Raw genomic sequence first — 21,092 nt, forward strand, 5'->3', positions numbered from 1 at the left:
TTTTTTTTTTTTTTTTTTTGCTTTGATTTCACAACACCGTTTTATTTTGCGTTTCTCTTTTTGTATGGAAATAAATAAACAAAACATAAAACATCCCATAAATAAATAAAAATATATATAACAAAAATAAATAATATGTGTGTCTCAATCTAGCACTGACACATGCGGATTGTGACAGACCAATAAGATTTTAGTATTGAGTGGTAATGAAGCCTTCGGTGAGGCTGACGTGTACTGCGGGTGATTGGAGAGGGGAATTTGTATTTGTATTTGTATTTGTATACAAGTTTTCGCTTTTGTTTGGTCGAATGTTTCTTTCGCTTTGGACTTGTGTTTTGTTTCTGTCTCTACTAGTAGTATGCAACTTCGTTTACTTCTTGTTTTTTTTTTATATACTCACTTTAACGTACACACACGAACTTGATTTTAGTTGTTGTTGTAGGAAATATCTAATTATAGGATGTCCTAATTAATTGAGGACTTGCAGATTGATTAGGCATTCGTTTTTCTTATTAGAATACGAATATGGAGTACTTAACTAGCATTCTATTTCAAGCTAAATTTTGTAGAATCTAATGAGATTGGTCTGAATTTGAATACTTGGACCATGAACTAACTAATTCACATGACCCTTGAAATGTACGTGTTGACATATTCTGCGGCATGATCCAGTATATTTCTCTCCTTAAAACAAGATACATACCACACACAATATGCATGCACTTCCGTGTAGACTTGTAGTTGCTCACAAGTTACAAACATTATAAGAACAAATACACGAAGAACTCTTCACACTTTATAGATGATCCGTATAATGTTGTAAATTGATGTTTTCTTTTTTTTTTGTTATTGTAAAGGAAGATTCACCACTAGTCAACTAATGTTCCAATCAGTTTTTCAATTCTGTCACAAATTTATTTTTTGGTTAATCACAATATCCTTTAGTCACAAATATATAACCAAAGCAAAACGTATTTAGAATGGAATTCTGTATCCGAATGCTGGACTGTATCCCATTGGGAACACCACTTGCAACACAGCTTGACTACTATGTTTTCCAATATATTTAATTTGTTAGTTCTTTTTTTTAAAGATATTACACTACTATGTTTTTAAACTAAAAGTTTTGTTTAAATTGATTTTTATTTTATTTTATAGTTAATAATATTATATAAAATTATAGTGTTATTTTTCATAATTCGTATGAGGCTCTGGATTTCATTGGTCCGGCTCCGGGTAACAGTTAGTGTCGGTGCGACTGCTATCTGGGGTGTTTCATCACTATCCAAAGCCATCTCTGCTTCTTCTTTCTTCAAGATTGTAACTTTTAAAGTACCGACTTCACTGAACCTATTCTTGACACATATCCACAAGGCAGTGACATTTGCATTTACTAAAGTGGCAGCTCCATCAAAAGTAATGGCCCCTGGTTTTGCTAGTTCTGGAGCCAAATCAACATTCCCATATAAGTCAATGACATATGTAAATGCATGTTAAAAACCTTAAAACCATAAATAAAAAGTAATAATGTTGTTATTTAAGTCATATGATAACACTAAATTCGTATATGATAATTTGTAACACAATAGTAATTACTTTAGTGTTATCATATGACTTAAATATCATATGACTTAACACTAAATTCCATTGCTCATACACTAAAACCTCTATAAATTAATACTCTATAAATTAATAAACACTATAAATTAATAAATTTTGCTAGTTCCAAGTCGGGACAGTGTAAAAAATAACAAAATTTGATTAGATAATAAGATAATAATTTTTTTGAAATCTCCATGTAAAATATGGTCCCAATAATATCATAAAGTAATAATCATGTAAATTTACATATATATATACTGATATAGTCAGTCCCGTCTCAAATAAATATTAGACCCTAGATGAACTGAATTTTTTGGACCCTTGACACAAGATATAATTTTTTTTTTGTTTGTTTGGTCCCCTTTATTCAAGGGTTTTTTTCCAAATTTTGGTATGGTCCCTCGGCTTTTGCCCCTCTCGCCGCCCCCATGAGCCGGAACTGGATATAGTAAAATATGTTTCTCTTAAACGTCATATCTATAAAACAATTATTATGTTGTATCTTCAAATTATAATGATATAAAATATTCTATAACATTTCATAAAACAGCTATTTTTTTTTAAAGTTTTCAATTTTTAAATATGCACCATTTACATTTTGATAGTTTGATAGACTATTAAAATACGATAATTGATATTCTTATTCATAAATTTGAATATTTATGTCATGTGTATAAGTGAATTTGTCTATAATATTTGTAATTCATTGTCAATAATATTTTTTTAATTATTTCAAATTCAATTCCAATACCATAAAATTTACAACATCCAAAATTCTAATCTTATTTTGCAAAAATTGTTTCAATTCATAATTTTTAAAAAATTAAACAATTAAAAATACCTATAAATTAATATCACTATAAATTAATAAAATATTTTGGTCCCAACATTATTAATTTATAGAGGTTTTACTGTATTAACATTGCTTAACCATAGTATAAGATCGTCAAATAACCGTATCTAGTTATAATTATTTTAATCAAAACCGTATAGAACCGGTGGTTAATAAATAGTAACTATGGTCATGTCTAATGTTAGTTTTGGGTGATTTCTTGGAACCAAACCAAACAGTAAAATTATTCGATCTTTCATGAAAAATTATGTAACCGCCAGGTTTTCAAAAAGTTCATCTATCTCTCTCTCTCTCTCTCTCTCTCTCTCTCTCTGGGTTCCGAATTGCTCAGATGAAATTCTCGAATCGCAAAGTTTGCCCCAAACCTAGTTGAAGATCTAGACCCGCGTTTGATCGATTAGGTTTTTGCTTCAACACCGGCTACGCATTCCCACGATTTGTGACTCACACCGCCTTTGATCGATTGCATTTGCTAGTTATGGAGCCAAATCAACATTCCCATATGCATCCTGTCTGAGGTTCGGAGAGCATCCACGGTTCTCCCTGCTTTTAAATATGCATCTATCATTGTTGTGTATATCGAAACATCAGGGTGCGCCAATCTGTCTAAACACAATTCTTCGAAGAATTGCTCTGCCTCCAACAACATGCCACACTCGTAAAACCTAGTAATGATATTTCTATAACAACTAACTAGTGTGTATTTTAGCTTTGATGTTTTCACCTTGTTGAAAGTCTGGATTGCCTCGTCAAACAGACCCATCTTGAAGCACTCGTTGACCATGATATTTAGCTTATCTTGATTAACGTCTCGTAGTTCCTCGTTGTGCAAAACCTGGCCAAAAAAGGACCAAGCTTCGGTTTTTCTGTCATATTTGAGAAGAAGGTCCAAGAGTGTATTGACAGTAGTGGCTTCCCTGACTTTTACCAACTTTTTTACAATATTGTTACACTTGATAGCTTCCTCCTCATTGCCTTACTCAAACCAATACTCCATGAATGTGCAAGTCACATTCATAATATCGCTGAATCCCTTAGGGTAAGCGTGATTTAAACCCTTGAGCGCCTCCAATTCCTCATAGGCCTTTTTGACATCTCCTCGACGCAATAGCCCGAGAATCAGGCACTTGGACACATTAGAGTTCAAAGTAAAGAAGAAGCATCTCAGCTTTAATAGGCTAACGGCTTCCTCTAGCCTCCCAGCATTCGCTTTATCATCCGAGAGCTTCATAAATTGTGTTGGAGTACTAAACTAGCATTAGTCCATTTTAGGTTAAATTTTGTATAATCTAAACGATTGGTCTGAATATGAAAACTTGGACCATGAACTAATTCATATGACCCTTGACATATGTGACATATTGATATTATTCTACGGCATGATCTATATTTTCTCTCCTTAAAACAACAAGAGATACACACACAATATGCATGCACTTTCGTGTAGACAGACTTGTAGTTGCTCACAAACATTATAAGAACAAATACACGAAGATAGATGATCCGTATAATGTTGTAAATTGAAGTTTTCGAAATCGAACCAAAACCAAATTTAGTATATGAATACCAAATAATACATACAGATTTTAACACACATGAGTTTATGGATCCACGAAGAATAATTACGTTGATTATCTGTATATAATAATAACCTTTGCTAGTTTTATCCAAAAAGAAAACTGAACGAAACAAAATTAAAAAATCGTCAAAACCGACTAAATTAAGAAAATCAAAATAACCAATTCGAACCAAACCGAAATTTATTAACCGGAATCACAATTTAGTATTACGAAAAAAGAGCTAACCTGTGTGGTCTGGTCTCTGTGTGCAAGTGAATTTGTGATTCACAGAGTCTGAGTTTGTTGGGTTCGAATTTGATACTACCGAACCCTAATCTCAAAAATCCCAGATACTTCTTCGTCATCATCCGCGACAAGAATCAGTCTCCTCCTCCGTCTGCTTTGATTCTCCACGGTTGGTTTCTCTCTCTCTCCATCGGTCTTTGTTGATTTCATCTTGAGTGCTGTTTCGATCATCAATCAGTCTTACGAGATCGCGCCTGCATGATTCAGTAGACCAAATTACTTAATCTATGCGCAGCTCGATTGAATTCGATAGACGACTAAGGGTTTTCTCGGATTCGTTTGGTTTGCCGTGGAGGGCTCGGTTCAGAATTCGTTTTACTAGGTTTAAAAGTCTCTGTCTTTGGAGTCCAATTCGATAATGGTCGCATTTTTTTTTGTGAATAGTCTGCAAAACATATGGCCCTTTTCGATTTTTGAGAGCACTAGTGACCTTAAGGAATCAAAGGAGATTGTTCAGAGGCTTTCATTGCCTGAGAGTACAAAGAACTTTGTGTTTGCTGTTAGAGTCCCTGAGCATGATTCCACTATTTACATACTTTCTTCTCAGAATTTATCAGAGAGATCCGCTAGTGATGCCGAGTTTCTTATACGAGAAATCCGTCCTGGTGCTGTGGTGGCTCAAGTGGACAAAACAGCTTTTGCGGAAGCTCAAGTTGAGGAGACTGTGTTATTAGGAGATGGATCAAGTGATTCAGTTCCCACATCAGCTTTTAAAGTTCTTATTCAGTGTTTTGTAGACAAGGTTAACAAAGAAAAGTATGAAAGCGTTGCAGGGATCTTGGTTTTGAGGGAGATTTTTGGGACAAGTTTTAATGGTCATTTGTTGGCTGCAAAGAGAGTTGCTGGGGAGGTTGGTTCATCTTTTATGGTTCTGGAATCTCCTTTTGTCAAACTCGCTGCCGGGGAAGCTTCCTCTGGAGAAACTGAGACCGGAGGAGGCAAGATGCAGAGTTTAGCTAATAGTCTCATACCACAACATTTTGGCTCTGCTGTATTTTCAAGCTCTCGAAGGTTTTCTATAGGGAATGAGGTACAAGCACAGATGCTAAAGTTGGTATCTTTACAGCTCAATAAAGAACTTAGCCCATCAAGATGTGTTGCAAGTGGAGTTGTTACTAATGAGATACAGTCCTATAGTCATGAGGTTCCACCATTTGCTCAATCTTTTTACCCCTTGCTTGTTGACCTTCATGATATATTCAGCGATCTACCATCTATTGGGAAAGCTCTAACAAATGCCAGAAAGATGTTGTCTGATGTAAATAGAGGTGAATCTATGAATACAGAGGTTATCTCTGAAGTTTACCTTTTCCAGATTGCAGTTGAAGGTCTAAGAATTGCTTTGAACAATGCTGGGCGACTACCAGTCAAGAACATGAGAAGTTCAAGCCGAGCCGAAGTTCAGTTTTCACAGCTCTCTTCTGAAGACAAATCTTACGCACTTATGGCAGATCTTCTTCGTAGCCAGGCTAAAAAGTTTAAGAACATAGTAGCAGTAGTAGATGCAAGTAGCCTTGCAGGTCTTAGGAAACACTGGAAAACTCGTGTTCCGCAAGAAGTCAAAGATATGTCTGAGCATATGGTGCAAGATTTTGATAGCGACGGGAAGACTAATGATTCAAAGTTAAAACGACTGATATCTGATAAACCGGTGGTAGCAGTTGGTGCCGGTGCGACTGCTATCTGGGGTGCTTCATCACTATCCAAGGCCATCTCTGCTTCTCCTTTCTTCAAGATTGTAACTTTTAAAGTACCGGCTTCATTGAACCTATTCTTAACGCACACCCACAAGGCAGTGACATTTGCATTTACCAAAGTGGCAGCTCCATCAAAAGTAATGGCCCCTGGTTTTGCTAGTTCTGGAGCCAAATCAACATCTTTAGTAAAAGCATCTATATCCGCCGAGAAGATCAGAGCAGTAACACATAGCATCATAGCTTCTGTGGAAAAGACAAGCTTATCTGCCATGAGAACTGCATTCTATGAGATTATGCGGAAAAGACGAGCAAAACCCATAGGTACCTTACCATTGGCGACATTTGGAGCCAGCCTTGCAACTTGTGCGGGATTGTTCGCCTATGGAGATGGGATCGAATGTGCAGCTGTGTCTCTTCCTTCAGCTCCTTCGATTGCAAACTTGGGTCGAGGAATTCAAAACTTACATGAGGCATCTCTGGAAGTGAGAATGAGAGAAGGTAACAGGATACAGAATGCAATCGAGTCCCTTAGACAAAGACTGAAAGTCAAGTTTCAATGAAGAAGAGGGAATCTTTTTGATACTTTCACTAAATGTTTCTTTTAAACTTACTGTATATATATTATGCTATTTAAGCAGTACAAGTGTTTTGCATATATTCTATCAGAAATACAAAAATTTAAATTACAAATTAAAGACATGATTGAGAGACAAAAATTTAACTCGTCTTTGATGATCACGAACAAGGAGAAAGAAGGAGACTATTGTTGGTTTTTCAAGTTTCTAATTAATACAAATCGTTTTAAATGTTAAACTAAAGAGTAAAGAGGAAGAGAAACGACTAATGAGTTGGTTAGCAAAATAAGTATATCATTAAGATCTCGAAGTAAATGGAACCAAATAACAATGTTGACATTAGATAGATAACTCCTTGAGAGGCAAGCAAATATAACCAACTACTACTAAAGATGTAAACAAAATATTTAGAATCCAAACATTCCTTTTCAAAACTTTGGATATCCAAGAACCTGGCGTCGAAAACAAACGGCATCTAGACATCCTCATTTCTAAATCCGAGTTTCTCCGAGCAGGAAGTGGATGGCTTGGTTTTAACGGAAGTGGGACCAAATTTTCCATGTAAGGAGACATAACACAAGTGTTTAAGGAGAGACAACCAATAACATCAGTCCTCGGATAATATTTGAACAGCCTATTCTTATTGTCATAGAAGACAGACAAGATTCCCTTGCTTAGAAACTGCCACGGGGGTGAACCACCTTTTCTGCCTTCGCCAGGAAACAACTCTACTAGGATCCAAACTTATGGAGTAACTCTTACTCCATCTTTCTTTATCTCTATCCATGCCCCATATCTCTAGTATCCATTCAGGCCTAACTCTGGTTATAGCAAGGACTAGACGGTCTTCAAGGTTCACTATCTGAGTGTCCAGCGTGATTGACGTAGCCGGAACCGGAACTTTACGGTACTCTTCCTTGTGAAGATCCAAGGCTAGTACTTTGTAAACCCTCTGAATATGTAACCAGTAGATAGACCCACTGGGATTTCATTTTATTCATTTATTTGATCTCTAATGTCGTTGGTTTGACTTTCAGTTTAGTTTATTCAGTTATGTCGGTTCTGAGTTGCCCCCAGACTTTGAAAAAAAAAAAAAATTACCCCCAGACCTCTCTCTACCAACATAATCAAATACTAGTAGTTAGTTGCGTTTACTATTTCATAAACATAGCTAACCAATTATTAAACACAGCGATGTAGTCAATTGAAATTTGCAAAACAGTAGTTGGGATTCTTCTTCACATTTTTGTTTTGTCATAAACGCATTTTTATTGCTTAATAAACGATAAACATGATAAAGGTCCCATGGCAAGTAAGTAAATGCCTATACATTCTCTCTACTCTAGTGGTAGTGGATGAAAGTATTGTTAATGTAATAAAGGGGTCAATTACAATGTAAATAAATTTTATTTCTGTCAAATATTATTTTTAATTAGAGAACCACACCTCGGTTCTAAATTATTTAACTATAATTTAATTTCTATCTTATCAGAATATGAGCACTAAACCGACGTGTAAGATATGAATACTTCCTTCTTGAATACTTTCGAGTAAAGTATCCAGATTCCAGACCAGCCACAAGTCATATCTCCTTTTTGTTTTGACTTGGAGATATGACTTGTGGCTGGTCTGGAATCTGGATACTTGAACGCACTTCAAACAAACATAGTCATTGCATCCAAGGTTTGGAATTGGACAATGACTAAAAACCCCGCAAAGACAGCATATGGTCTAGAAATGTATAAAAGAATTAGAGACTTGGTATAAAATCAGAAACTAATATAGTTTTTTTTGGTGACAATTCTTGAAAATGACCAAGAGAATAAGAAACATACCTTAAGCGAATCAGACGACGCCGGATTGGTGAGAAGGTCAAAGGACGAAGAAAACACGCCATTAACAGGATCGAAAGCTGACTCAACTTGTTTTTCATCCCTAACCAAATTCAAAGTTCATAATCACTAACAATTAGAACAAAGTAAGAATGGAAAAAATTAGAATTATTAAGAAAAGTAGATACATATACCATTTAAAGAACAAAAGTAAAAAAGTAGCTTGATCCTCAGTAATGGGTAGGCGAGAAGCAATCTTTTCGATTGTGGCATAAACCTCATTGATACCCTTTACTCTCTCAACTCTCTCCATGATTCTTTCCAAAGTTTGTTTAAGTCTTAAACCTTAAAAAAACAGAGTCAATAGTCACACACACATATATATATATATATATATATATATATATATATATATCAACTTTAATTTTACGGAGCATATTAAGAAGCAAGAGGGACTTGTAATATCATTGTAAACAAAACAGCATGCATCAACCCCTAGAACTATCATCTCAATCCAATTTACCAAAGATTTGAACCCAAAAAAATAACTGAATTTACCAGTTCAAGGCAATAATCAAACAACCGAAGGAAATAAAACGAAACCAAAAACCCAAGATTGAGGAACGAAAGCAATCTCATGCGGAAAATTGAAGAGGACACACTAGGAAGAAATAAGAAGCATACCAAGAGTAATTAGAAAGAACAAGAACGTCGACTTCAATACGAAAATCACAATGACAAATGACTCGATCTTTATAAGCACCTTCGGAATCCGCGTGACGGTAAAAGTAAGAAGAAATTAACCATATTGTTGAAAACTAATGATGGGGATGTGTAACAAAAAAAAAAGAGGCGAAGCAACAAACAAACTCATCTTTATTTCTAGAAGAGGATACTCTTACATTGATGGTTGGATAACTTCTGATTTTCAAAATTACTCTGATAAGTAAAAAGGAAAAATGCCAACTGATTACTGACTATTGATAATGCACTTAGTTAGCTGTACCTAACTACAAAGTTTAACCAACGCGTCAAAATAATAACTTACTATTATCGAATCGTATACTCATGGTCTTAGTATGAGTTATTATTTCAATTGCTTTGTTCGATGATTATTAAATTACCACATCATGAGATCTTTATAAAAATTCTAGTATGAAGAAACCATCTTGCTGACAAATAATGATGGGGATGTGTAAAAACAAACTCCTCTTTATTGCTAGAAGAGGATAGTCTTACATTGATGGTTAGATAACTTCTGATTTTCAAAATTACTCTGATAAGTAAAAAGGAAAAATGCCAATGAATTACTTATGACTATTGATGATCCATTTAGCTGTACCTAACTACAAAGAACGCGTCAAAAATATTAGTGTTTCCATACTAGATAAAGTGTTCATGCCATGCTCTGTTTAGTTGCTAAGTTTGCTTTTGCACATTTCTCGTAACGGCATACACTTAGCTAAATTATTATTCATACAAGCAGGTTTTCTTATATTTCAATTTTTCTAATTATGTATAACGTGTAGAGTTGTTTCTCTATGTTCACTGTGTATATCGTGTGATAATTGTTGCTCCTAGTTCATATTTTTAATTTATTTATATATATATATATATATATATATATATAAATATGTGTGTGTGTGTCTTATGTAAAAATAATTTATATTACTCTTCCGACTTGTTTATTTGTAAGTGTTTTGAACAAATTTAATACTCCTATGTGTCTTCAAGCTTTTTTGTACCAGAAACAAAATAGAAAAATTAATTATTTTATTTGTATATATAGAGTTCCAATGTAATTCATTCTGTTATTTGAGTTTCTGAATTGATTAGATTTATATGCAAGTACATTACTATGTGTATCCATACCTGATGTCTCATCAAGGAAGTAGAACTATCTCTGCATGTGTATTGAACTATTGATAAAAGAAAACACGATATGAATAAAAGGATCTCTCTCTTTCATTTGATTTTACAATATTAACCTGAATTAATCTGACCTGGTCGGTGATGAGTGCATCCAAAAGTCATAGCTATCATACAATAAAAAAGGATACAATCCGCTCAATAATCTGTTGAATATTCGAAAACGGCAAAATATGTTCCAATTCAAAAAAACCGAAAAGACTTATTAAGTTTCAAATAAATATAATATTTGAAAACGCAGTGGCGAAGACCATTAAGTCAAACTGTAGCATTAATTAACACTACATTTATTTACAAAGAACTTTTGAATTACTCCGAAGAAAAATATATTTTCAACCAAAAGCTCCCACTTACACCTAGACAACAAGACTCTAATAAGTGAACAAGAGAGACGTTTAATTAGCCAATAACATGCTAAACCATAATTTGATAATACAGTATTACATAGTATAATTTAGGGCCAATGGCCCCTAATCAATATCAGTAAACAGATAGAAAGTTTTGAAGCTTCACAAGTTACATGGAGGGGGCATGCAAATGGACATGAATCCACTTATTTCAATTTGAATGATCTAAAACAAATATAACCAACCGCAACTAGTGTGGCAAACACAACCCCAAGTTTAATCTTTTTTGATATCCCGAGCCCCGGTTGCTTAGCTTCGAGAAACAATCTGCAAGTAGATAGTACAGTAGATATCATCATTTTGTAATTTTCTGCATGATGTCTTGATGTCGAAGGAAGTGGTACCAAATTCTCGATGTAAGGAGATATAACAGAAATATCTGAGGAGAGACAACAAATCTCATCTGTCTCTAGATTATATTTGAACAATCTCTTGCGATTGTCATAGAAGACAAGATTCCCTAACTTAGAAATTGTGACCACCGTGAACCAACTAGACTTCTGTGGGTGGTAAATAATGATACTTGCTAACGTTATGGAGTGAGTCTTACTCCATATTTCTTTCTCTACATCCATTAAGATCAGTATCTCTAGCACCCATTCTGGCCAACCCATGGTTTGGGCCATGGCTAGGCGGCCCTCAAGGTTCAGCATCTGGATTGCAGCCTTGCAGGATGCCACCGCTGAACTGAAACCGACACATTGTTGAACTCTAGTGTGTGAAGGTTCAAGGCTAGTAATTGTATAACCAGTATATTGACCCATTTATACACACTGACTTCCTTCCCTCATCGACCTTGTGAGGAGGTGGATTAAGTTTCCTCCATTCACCAGTTTGAAGATCAAGAACCTCGCATTCTTCAACATCACCAAAACACATCCTCACCACTTTGTAGCAATCCGTAACTTTGTCTCTACCAAATCCCATAGCCCAATTTCCCGGAAAGAAAGTGAGGTATGGTTTGTCTGCAAAAAATGTTGAACTTTTCAGACAATTCTAATCCATATCTGACTTAAGACTCTTTTATAATAAACCATATAACAGATTACATTTTCGCTGACGTCTAAGAAAATCGGAGGACACGGGATGATATGGGGTACAAGGGAATCGCTGGAGTTGTCTGGTCGTTGGGTTCAAAACGTTGATCCAACCTGGTTCCGGGATGCATACCAAACCCTCAAATGTTAGCAAGGGTCGTGTGGCATCACCATCGCAGTGTAGATAGACCATCTCGATCTCTTCATCACCTTCGAATCCAGACTCGGTTCGGTCGTCTCTGACAGCTAGGATTTTCACCTTCGCCTGAAAATCCTCACGCCTCTCCATGAACCTCCTCGACTCGAGGATTGATCTCCATTGCTTTGAGACTGTTTTGAATTTGTGGATTGATTTGCATGGCAGTCGTAGGAGTATTTCTTCCAACAGATCGACAACTAGGTAGTCCATCGGATTTAGGTTCCTCTCTTCTTCCCTCATCATCTTCTCCATTTGTTTGCTTCTTATATGGTTCTTGAAAAGGAGATTAAAAGCTCACAGATTAACTTCCTTTTCTTTCTTTTTTTTTTTTACTTTTTCTTTTAGATTTTTGTTACTGTTTTGGGCTTGTTTATAAGAAGATAGATATAAAAGTTCGTCATTATCTTTTTTTTAAAACTTATTTCAACTTTTCTCTTCATTTAGAATTAAAAACAATATATTTGATTTTCATTTTAATTTTCATAAGATTTCTTTACAGATTCTTTACTTATTACATATGTTCGATCATTAATTTAGGGGTGTAGTCAATCTAATATTCAAACTAGGTGATACCCCGTGCTACAACACGGAATTATATATTTTGTTAGTTACTTTTTTTTGTAATTTGTATCTTTGTAATATATAGTTTGAAGGGTTACAAAAATACACTTTATATAAATCAAACAAAAATACTTCAAATCAGCTTCAAACTTGTTGATATGATCCTTTCTCACAGTAGCTCCTATTTTGTCACCCTATATATATAAAAAAAACACAGTTAGAATGAATTGATATTAATTGATTAGTAAAGGAATATTAAATCTATACTAAAATGCATACTGTTTCGTCAACCAGAATCAGTTCTATTGATTCACCAAGTTTATCTGTATTCATTCTCCAACTATGGAGATTTTTAACTTGAATACGTCAAACATTTTTTTATGGTTTCAGATCTTTCAAGGGAGTGTATGAAAGGGAGAGAGCCATCATTTTGTCTAACGAATTTTAAGTATCTTCTTTTAGTATAATATTTCAATAGTAAGCTCATAATATATTTATAGTGAAATTAGGTAGATTTATGTTATCAATTAGAACTTAAGATTTGATATTTCTAATATACGCAAAATATGTTTACTTACTTGATTCGTTCCCACTGATAGATGAATATTCCTTTTCAAACTTTATCGTAAAAGAGTAGAGAAAAATGATAATCTCGGAAATCAAGCAATGTAGTAAGATTTGGTAAGATGAATATTCGTTTTCAAAGACTTTAACTAAATCACAAAATATCTCCTTTAAAAGATTATACTGAAAGATTAATTGATAAGACCAATCTTGGTAATTAAGCAATTATCTTAAATTTTGGTAATTAACATATGGTTTTAATTTAGATACCTTAAAAACAATTAAATCGGAGTGTTTGCCTCTAACGAATAACTCTGTTTGGTAACGGAAATAACTATTCTTGAACCAAATCCAAAACATGATCCGAATATTTTAGAAATGGAGTAAAAACAGATCCGTTAATTTTTTTCCTTCTGTTTCCGGATCATACAGGATCCGCGTCCCGACCCGGTGGATATTTAGTGATTGAATGGAGGGTATAATGGTCATTACATAAAATGGTAATCATAGGTTAATTTAATTAAATTAAGTGATTTTCTAATCATTTTTAATGAAAAACGTACCAAAACAAAATCATGATCCAATTTGAGTCTTGTGAGTACTCCAGCTTCAATAGTATAGCTGATTTTATCTTTTACGAGATTTTAATGATTGTGAAGTGATCCTAGTGTTGTGGCCAATGGTAAGTCCTTAATGAATAAGGCACCACCACACTAACGATCAAGTCATGCTCTCTACGAATGTATGAATTTGACTAATATGTCGGTCTGTTGTAGTCAAGTGGTTGACAAAAAAAAAGATTTTAATGATTTTATGGAAGTTGATATGATTTATTGAAAAATTCTCTCAAATCTCACATAAAACTATGATATTTGGATTTCTGTATTTTTAAATAAAAAAATAATTTCAAATCCTCGAGAATTTTTAAAAATTATTAATATTCAAATCCATAAACTGTTTTGAATAACATTGATTTTATGGTAGATTTTTAAATCATTAGTTCAATAACAATGGATTTGAAAGAAATTTTTTAAAATACATAATTAAATAACATATGATTTGGAAATTTTACACACATGACTTAAAATATCACCTTGAATACGTTTAGTCAACCGTTAAATTATTTAATAGTCCAAAGGACTGAGAATACTTTTGTAGAGCTGAAAATGCTTTTATTACAGTGGGTAGTGACTTGGTGTCAGGTTAAAAGAATACATCGCAATAAGCTTTTGTAGTAATTAATTTTGGTTCCTAAAATACATAAAGGCTTTACCAAAATGTTCATAACTTTAAATCCTTTGTTATTAGTCTTTGAGTATTTTGCGGTTTTATTATTTCATAAACTTTTGCGTTGGTTCTTTTCGCTTATAATAAAAAACAAAAACAAAAAAAAAATTAGTACCTTAGCACCATTTTAATCTGTAAAGTAGTTGAGAAAAAAAAAAAATTAGAAAGTAAGATTTGGTCTCAAACATCACCACAGTAGAGAGTAAAGACCATAAATATTAACTCCTTATTGGAGTATACAAAAAAATTCCGAAGGACTTTCCAAATTCGCAATAACAAAATGAAAAACACAATTAATAACAAATATTTATCTTCAAAATAGTTAGTCATCATAATTTTCTAATTGTTTCAAAATTTGACGTTTTTTTGTTCGTTGTTTAGAATTATCGCGATCTTGAGTTTGGTTTTGATAAGTCAATTTTGTTTTGATTCATATTGGATGTGTTGTTATAAGCAATACTTTTAAAAAAATTTGTTAAAAATACTCTTTTTGATATATTTTTTTTCAAAAATATCTCTTTTTTTTTGTCATTATTAATGATCATTTTATCCTTAAATGAATAATAATTTAATTAGTAAAAAAAATTTCGAAAAAAAATTCCCGCCAAAATTTTTTTGTCAAAAAAATGTTGATAAAAATTTTTGACAAAAAAAATTTCCCGCAAAAAAATTTACCTTATAAAAGCCCTATAAACACCTTGTAAAGACTTTTACAAGATTTTTAAAGAATTTTAAAAGGTTTTTTAAACATCTTGTAAACGCTTTTATAAGGTTTTTATTTACAAGGTTTTTAAACACCTTGTAAACGCTTTTGCAATGTTTTTAAACACCTTGTAAACGATTTAAAAGGTTTTTAAAAGCATTTACAAAGTTTTTAAAAGCGTTTACAAGGTTTTTAAAAAGTGTTTAAACACATTGTAAAAGTTTTTAAAAGCGTTTACACTGTTTATATAAGGTATAAATTTCAAAAAATTTGGCGGAAAATTTTTTTGATTTTTTGCGGAAATTTTTTTTTTTGGCGGAAAAACATAATTTTTTACGGGAAAAAATTTCGATTTTGGCGGAAAAAAAAATTTGGCGAGAAAATTTTTTGTTTTTAGCAAGAAAATATTTTCGATTTTGATGACTGTACATTCTTACTGGTCACTCAAAAATGGGTAATTTAATCTTTTTGTATATAAAAAATAGTAGATTTAAAAATGGTCAATATAAAAAAAGGTATTTAAAAAAAGGAGCATGGAAAAAGACCCCTACTTTTAATCTCATTCATAACTCTAGCCATGATAAATCAACTTTATTGGACATCAAAATTTGTATTACGTAGGCATTTTTTTTTTTTTTGAAACTAATCGTAGTGAATAGACCGTGACAAAACAAAAAAGTATAAGAGTATCTTTGAATATCTTAAGCATGATTATCACGGTAGCTTATAAATTGAAAATTTAACTACCTTTCTTTCGTCACTATTCATTTTTTAATATATGTACAGCAAAACTTTACACATTATATTATATATTTTTGTTAAAAAAATATTTACTTTAGCTTAAAAATGCAACTATTTATCAGAAATTAAAATATTTCACTATAATAAAAAATATTAATTAAAACTTTAATGCTGTATCCGAAGCAGCCACACACATATCCGAGGATGCTGCTAAGATGTTCTATGATGATTACTCTGGACGTTTAGGTTTTGTGATGCGTGTAAAGTCTTGCCGGAGATCCGAGAAGAATGGAAAGATCCTTTCCCGGAGATTTGGTTGTAACAAAGAAGGTCATTAGTATCCGTGGTAAGTAATTGGATCAGTTAGGAAACCAAGACCGAGCACAAGAGAAGGCCGCAAAGCCATGATTCATGTTAAGTATGACCGTTCTGGCAAATGGGTCATTACCAAATTTGTCAAAGAACATAACGATCCACTGGTTGTTTCACCTCGCGAGGCTCGCCAAACTCTGGTGAGTAGATAACTTAACTTCATTCCTTATGCAATGTAACACAAAGTATTTTGAGCACACATGCATGTAGAGACCATCTTGGTAAATATTGTTGTTGTAGGACGAAAAGGGTAAGAGAATTCAAGAACTGGTTATTTGCAGCATACAGCGAACAGCTAGATGCGTTTGCAAGGATTGTTGAAGAGCATCGTGATCAGATAGCCAAGAAAGTTGAGAACGTAGTGAACAGTTTGAAAGAATTCGAACCTATAGAGCGTGAGCTATTGCGAAGTAAACAAGATGCCATCTAAGCCAACTATGTATGCTTGCGGCTGTATATTCTTTGTATCGGTAAAGCTTTCTCTACTGGTTAAATCTTCAATGGTTTGGTGCAATCTAGATGTGGTTGAATCTTATTTGTTAATGTAATGTAATGTGAGAAACTGTGTAACCATAATAGAGTAGAAGAGAACATTAAGGTTTACATACAAAATCAGGTTTCAGGAGTGAGGATATGAACATAACTCTTTCCTTGTAGATTAATACAAATGTGGTGGGTTCTGCAATATACTATATTGATAAGAAAACAGTTAACAGTCAATTATGTGAGCTCACTTTTCTCTTCAAAAAGTTCTCCTATTAAAATAAAATAAAGCTAATAATAATCATTTCTCTTACGAAATTCGTAATCTGAGAGTAGAACGTGTAATCTGAGATGATAGGTGTGGTTATTAAATTACCAATTTTAAAGTGACAGAGAGAGAAATACAATTTGTAATAGTTTTAATGGTTCTTCTATAAATAATATGCATTCGTATAAAATTCAAAAGATTATATTGCTATTGACTTTTGTAATAATAAGGTGTCACGAGTGAAACTTGAGATTTGATCATCTATCTGTCTTCATATTAATTCTTTTTCACATAGCAGTTTGGCTCATATCTCCTGACGCCTATTGATAAGCTTTTGTAGTCTTATTAATCAATTAATTCTTGTTCCCGGGATACATAAAAGCTTATATTGGTCTTTGACTAAATTACCAGTTTTATTACTATATAAACTTTGGCGTTGACTTTTCTCTAATAAAAAGAAAAACACTAATTAAAAAAGAAAAAAAAAATAGTACCGTTAACACCATTTTAATCCGTAGTACTACACTATGCAAGTTAAAAAGAAATTGTTATTATACAAAAGTATTATGAATGAAATCAAATCCTGAAGTAAGATTTGGTTTCATACATTACCACCACAAGAGCAAAAAAAATTAACTCCCTCTCGGAGTATCCAAGTGAATTTCCAACAGAAGTTACCAACTCTACATTAAAACAAAAACCACAATTAATAAACATATAGTGATTAGTAAGTAACACTATACGTTACGTACCTAAGAAGCAACGACCGCAAGAGTAGTGCCCACAGCCGAGATTATTGCAAAGAGCATAAACATTACATATGCGACAATGCCTCTAGATATTTTTGTAAAAAAAGAATTAGTAAGTATAAAAGAAACAGAGTGCCATGACCAGAATAAAAGACCAAAAGTGCAAGAAACAAACCATTGAAGGTTGATGGCCAAACTGAGGGTTGCTAACAAAATAACGGGATAGTAAGGATCCCGAGTCAATCCTACTTTCATCCCTAAAAAACACATTCCGAATTCATCATAATCAATACGAAGAAGAAGAGAACAGAGTACGTAAGAAACAATCTATGCATAAAGATACATTACCAATGAAAGTTGACAAGCAAAACTGTGGCTCTATCTTCAGAAATTCTGAGACGAGAAGCAACCCTTCTGATTGCAGCTCGAGCCTCATGATTGACGTTCGGAGCCTCTTCTTGTCTCTCAGCCCTCCTCCACGATTCTTTCAAAAACCTATAAGCGTTCCTCCTGAGAAAGTAGAGAATTTCATAAATCAATCAATAATGATCTTAACGCTTCTGCGATAAAAGGCAATATATTTCTAGCAAGAAAATGCAAAAATTGATAGAACAAAACCATATATATATCGCTAATTCTACAGAGCCTATTCAGACGCAAAATCATACGATCACCGCTTATAGAATCAATATCGATAAACGANCCGCAAGAGTAGTGCCCACAGCCGAGATTCTTGCAAAGAGCATAAACATTACATATGCGACAATGCCTCTAGATATTTTTGTAAAAAAAGAATTAGTAAGTATAAAAGAAACAGAGTGCCATGACCAGAATAAAAGACCAAAAGTGCAAGAAACAAACCATTGAAGGTTGATGGCCAAACTGAGGGTTGCTAACAAAATAACGGGATAGTAAGGATCCCGAGTCAATCCTACTTTCATCCCTAAAAAACACATTCCGAATTCATCATAATCAATACGAAGAAGAAGAGAACAGAGTACGTAAGAAACAATCTATGCATAAAGATACATTACCAATGAAAGTTGACAAGCAAAACTGTGGCTCTATCTTCAGAAATTCTGAGACGAGAAGCAACCCTTCTGATTGCAGCTCGAGCCTCATGATTGACGTTCGGAGCCTCTTCTTGTCTCTCAGCCCTCCTCCACGATTCTTTCAAAAACCTATAAGCGTTCCTCCTGAGAAAGTAGAGAATTTCATAAATCAATCAATAATGATCTTAACGCTTCTGCGATAAAAGGCAAAAACCTGAAATATGTTTCTAGCAAGAAAACGCAAAAATTGATAGAACAAAACCATATATATATATCGCTAATTCTACAGAGCCTATTCAGACGCAAAATCATACGATCACCGCTTATAGAATCAATATCGATAAACGAAGATAGCAATTTCACAATTGCTTTGAACCCAAAATCTTTAATGATTCTTCCAGTTCAGAGATCGAACAACCCAGGGAATGAAAACGAAAACGATGCATCAAGACCACGAACATTCCAGAGAAAACACCAAGCAAACGTCGAAATTCAAAGGGACTACAAAAACTACAATGAGAAAAGAGTACAGGATCTTACAAAGATTCCATGTTTATGCTTTCTGTATCAATCGCTGATGAACCCTAATCAAGAATTGGAGTAAGATGTGTAAAGAGATGAGGCTGAGGTGAGCGCGAGAGTCTCCTCTTGGAAATATATATATATATATAGGCCTCCTCCTCTCTTTTCCCAAAATAAAAACAAAAGGCTCCTCTTTTTTTTTTTAAGTTTTCAAGAACCATTTTTTTTTATCAGTTTAAATAGTGTTCCAATTTGTTTAATAATTAAAAAATAATAATTATTAGAAACAAAAGTCGTAGATTATTTGATTCAGCAGGTAAATAATATTCTTATATCATTCCCTCTCATTTCATATTTTCATTTGCCTTTTCGTTTCCTGTATAATAGCAATATTTAACATGGTGCTTTTTTAATAAATACTCTTAAGTTCCAACGTGTAGGTAACGTTATTAAAAAGTGTTTTGTACAAATATTTGGCATCATAATCTCTTACCCAAATAAACAAAAATATTGGTTTCTTTTATTTTAATTGTTTGTTGCTATATTTTTTTTTAGATAGTGTTCTTATTATATACTAGTTAGGTTTTTTTAGGGTAATCGGTAAACAACTTGAGCTGCAATTAACTCAATTTACCTTTTCCCATGAAAGCATTATTTCCTATAGAAGAATAGCTGAGTATTTAACGTTCGTGTCTTTGGAGGCTTTGTTTCCTCTTTCTTATGGTTTTGGCAAGGATTTCCAAGCTTAAGATGTTTGTTTTATTGGATGCTCTTGGTTAGAGGTTGCTTTGGTAGAACTTGTGAGTTCACCCTTATCCTAAAGTCTCAATTTGAGCATTGTTGTTGTTAATAGCTTTCGCTTTTGCTCGCCTAGTGGATGTTTTGGTTTATTAGGCCTTCTGTAGTTTTGTTGTATCCTCTCTTAGGGAGTAGAGGTTAATCTCTTTTCTATATCATATGATACGTTTGCCCAAAAAATAAATAAAGAAGATCAATAAAATAGCAATGAATTTGGAAGTAAACAAAAGATGGTCCGACCTTTTTGTCGTGTGCATACTACTATAAGATGCGTTTAGTGACCAAATTATGATTTATGCCGTGAAGGAATTAGCTAATATAAAAGCTAACAAATCTTGTAAACCTTTAAACCTAGCGGTTAGTCATTTTCAGTCAAAACAATAAACAAATGGTTGTTTAATTCTCGCATATGGGTAGGGTTGGATTGGTATTTTAAGGTTACTACTAAACTGTTCTTTCCTATACGCTGTTACATACACTTTCGTTTTCTCTCTAACTGCATGTTGAGCCGATGGCATATTGGGGCTATTGGCATCTGCCGGAATCTGTCTCTTGATTTTAGTTTTAATCGAATCACTCGAAGAACTCAAGCACAACGAACACATAAAACAGAGTTAGGCTAAAGATCGATATAAGATTAAGAACACACACAGCTTTACGAGTTCGATTATAACTGTTTGACAGAAATTTACGTCTCCACGAGGATTCTCCCCCAGCAATTCACCTTATAATCAGAATGAGCGTTGGGATTTCTCACAGTCTGACTCTGAGAGCTCCAAAAAGATTACAATGCAGAAAAAAGAAGAAGGTGTACCGAGTTAAAAACAGAATCAAGCCTTTTAACAACACTAACAGCTAACACTTTCTCTCACAACAAGTATCTTCCTTCCCAAAACAGTCTCATTCAATCAGAGTATTCTTCATGTAGAATACTTAGTAAAACCAAGCTAGAACGAACGGTTCAACTTGATAATTAACATCAAACCATGAACAGTT

At 33.5% G+C, this 21,092-nt stretch overlaps 1 protein-coding gene and 2 pseudogenes across 1 annotated transcript; 2 read left to right on the forward strand and 1 right to left on the reverse strand.

Moving 5' to 3' along the window:
* On the forward strand, positions 4,279–6,700 carry LOC104782840. The gene has a single exon (XM_010507889.2). The coding sequence runs from the start codon at positions 4,679–4,681 to the stop codon at positions 6,575–6,577; it is 1,899 nt and encodes a 632-aa protein (XP_010506191.1). The 5' UTR covers positions 4,279–4,678; the 3' UTR covers positions 6,578–6,700.
* On the reverse strand, positions 6,648–12,206 carry LOC104784386 (annotated as a pseudogene).
* On the forward strand, positions 16,056–16,654 carry LOC104784387 (annotated as a pseudogene).

This window comes from Camelina sativa, chromosome 4, assembly GCF_000633955.1.
Source record: "Camelina sativa cultivar DH55 chromosome 4, Cs, whole genome shotgun sequence".
Classification (NCBI taxonomy): domain Eukaryota; kingdom Viridiplantae; phylum Streptophyta; class Magnoliopsida; order Brassicales; family Brassicaceae; genus Camelina; species Camelina sativa.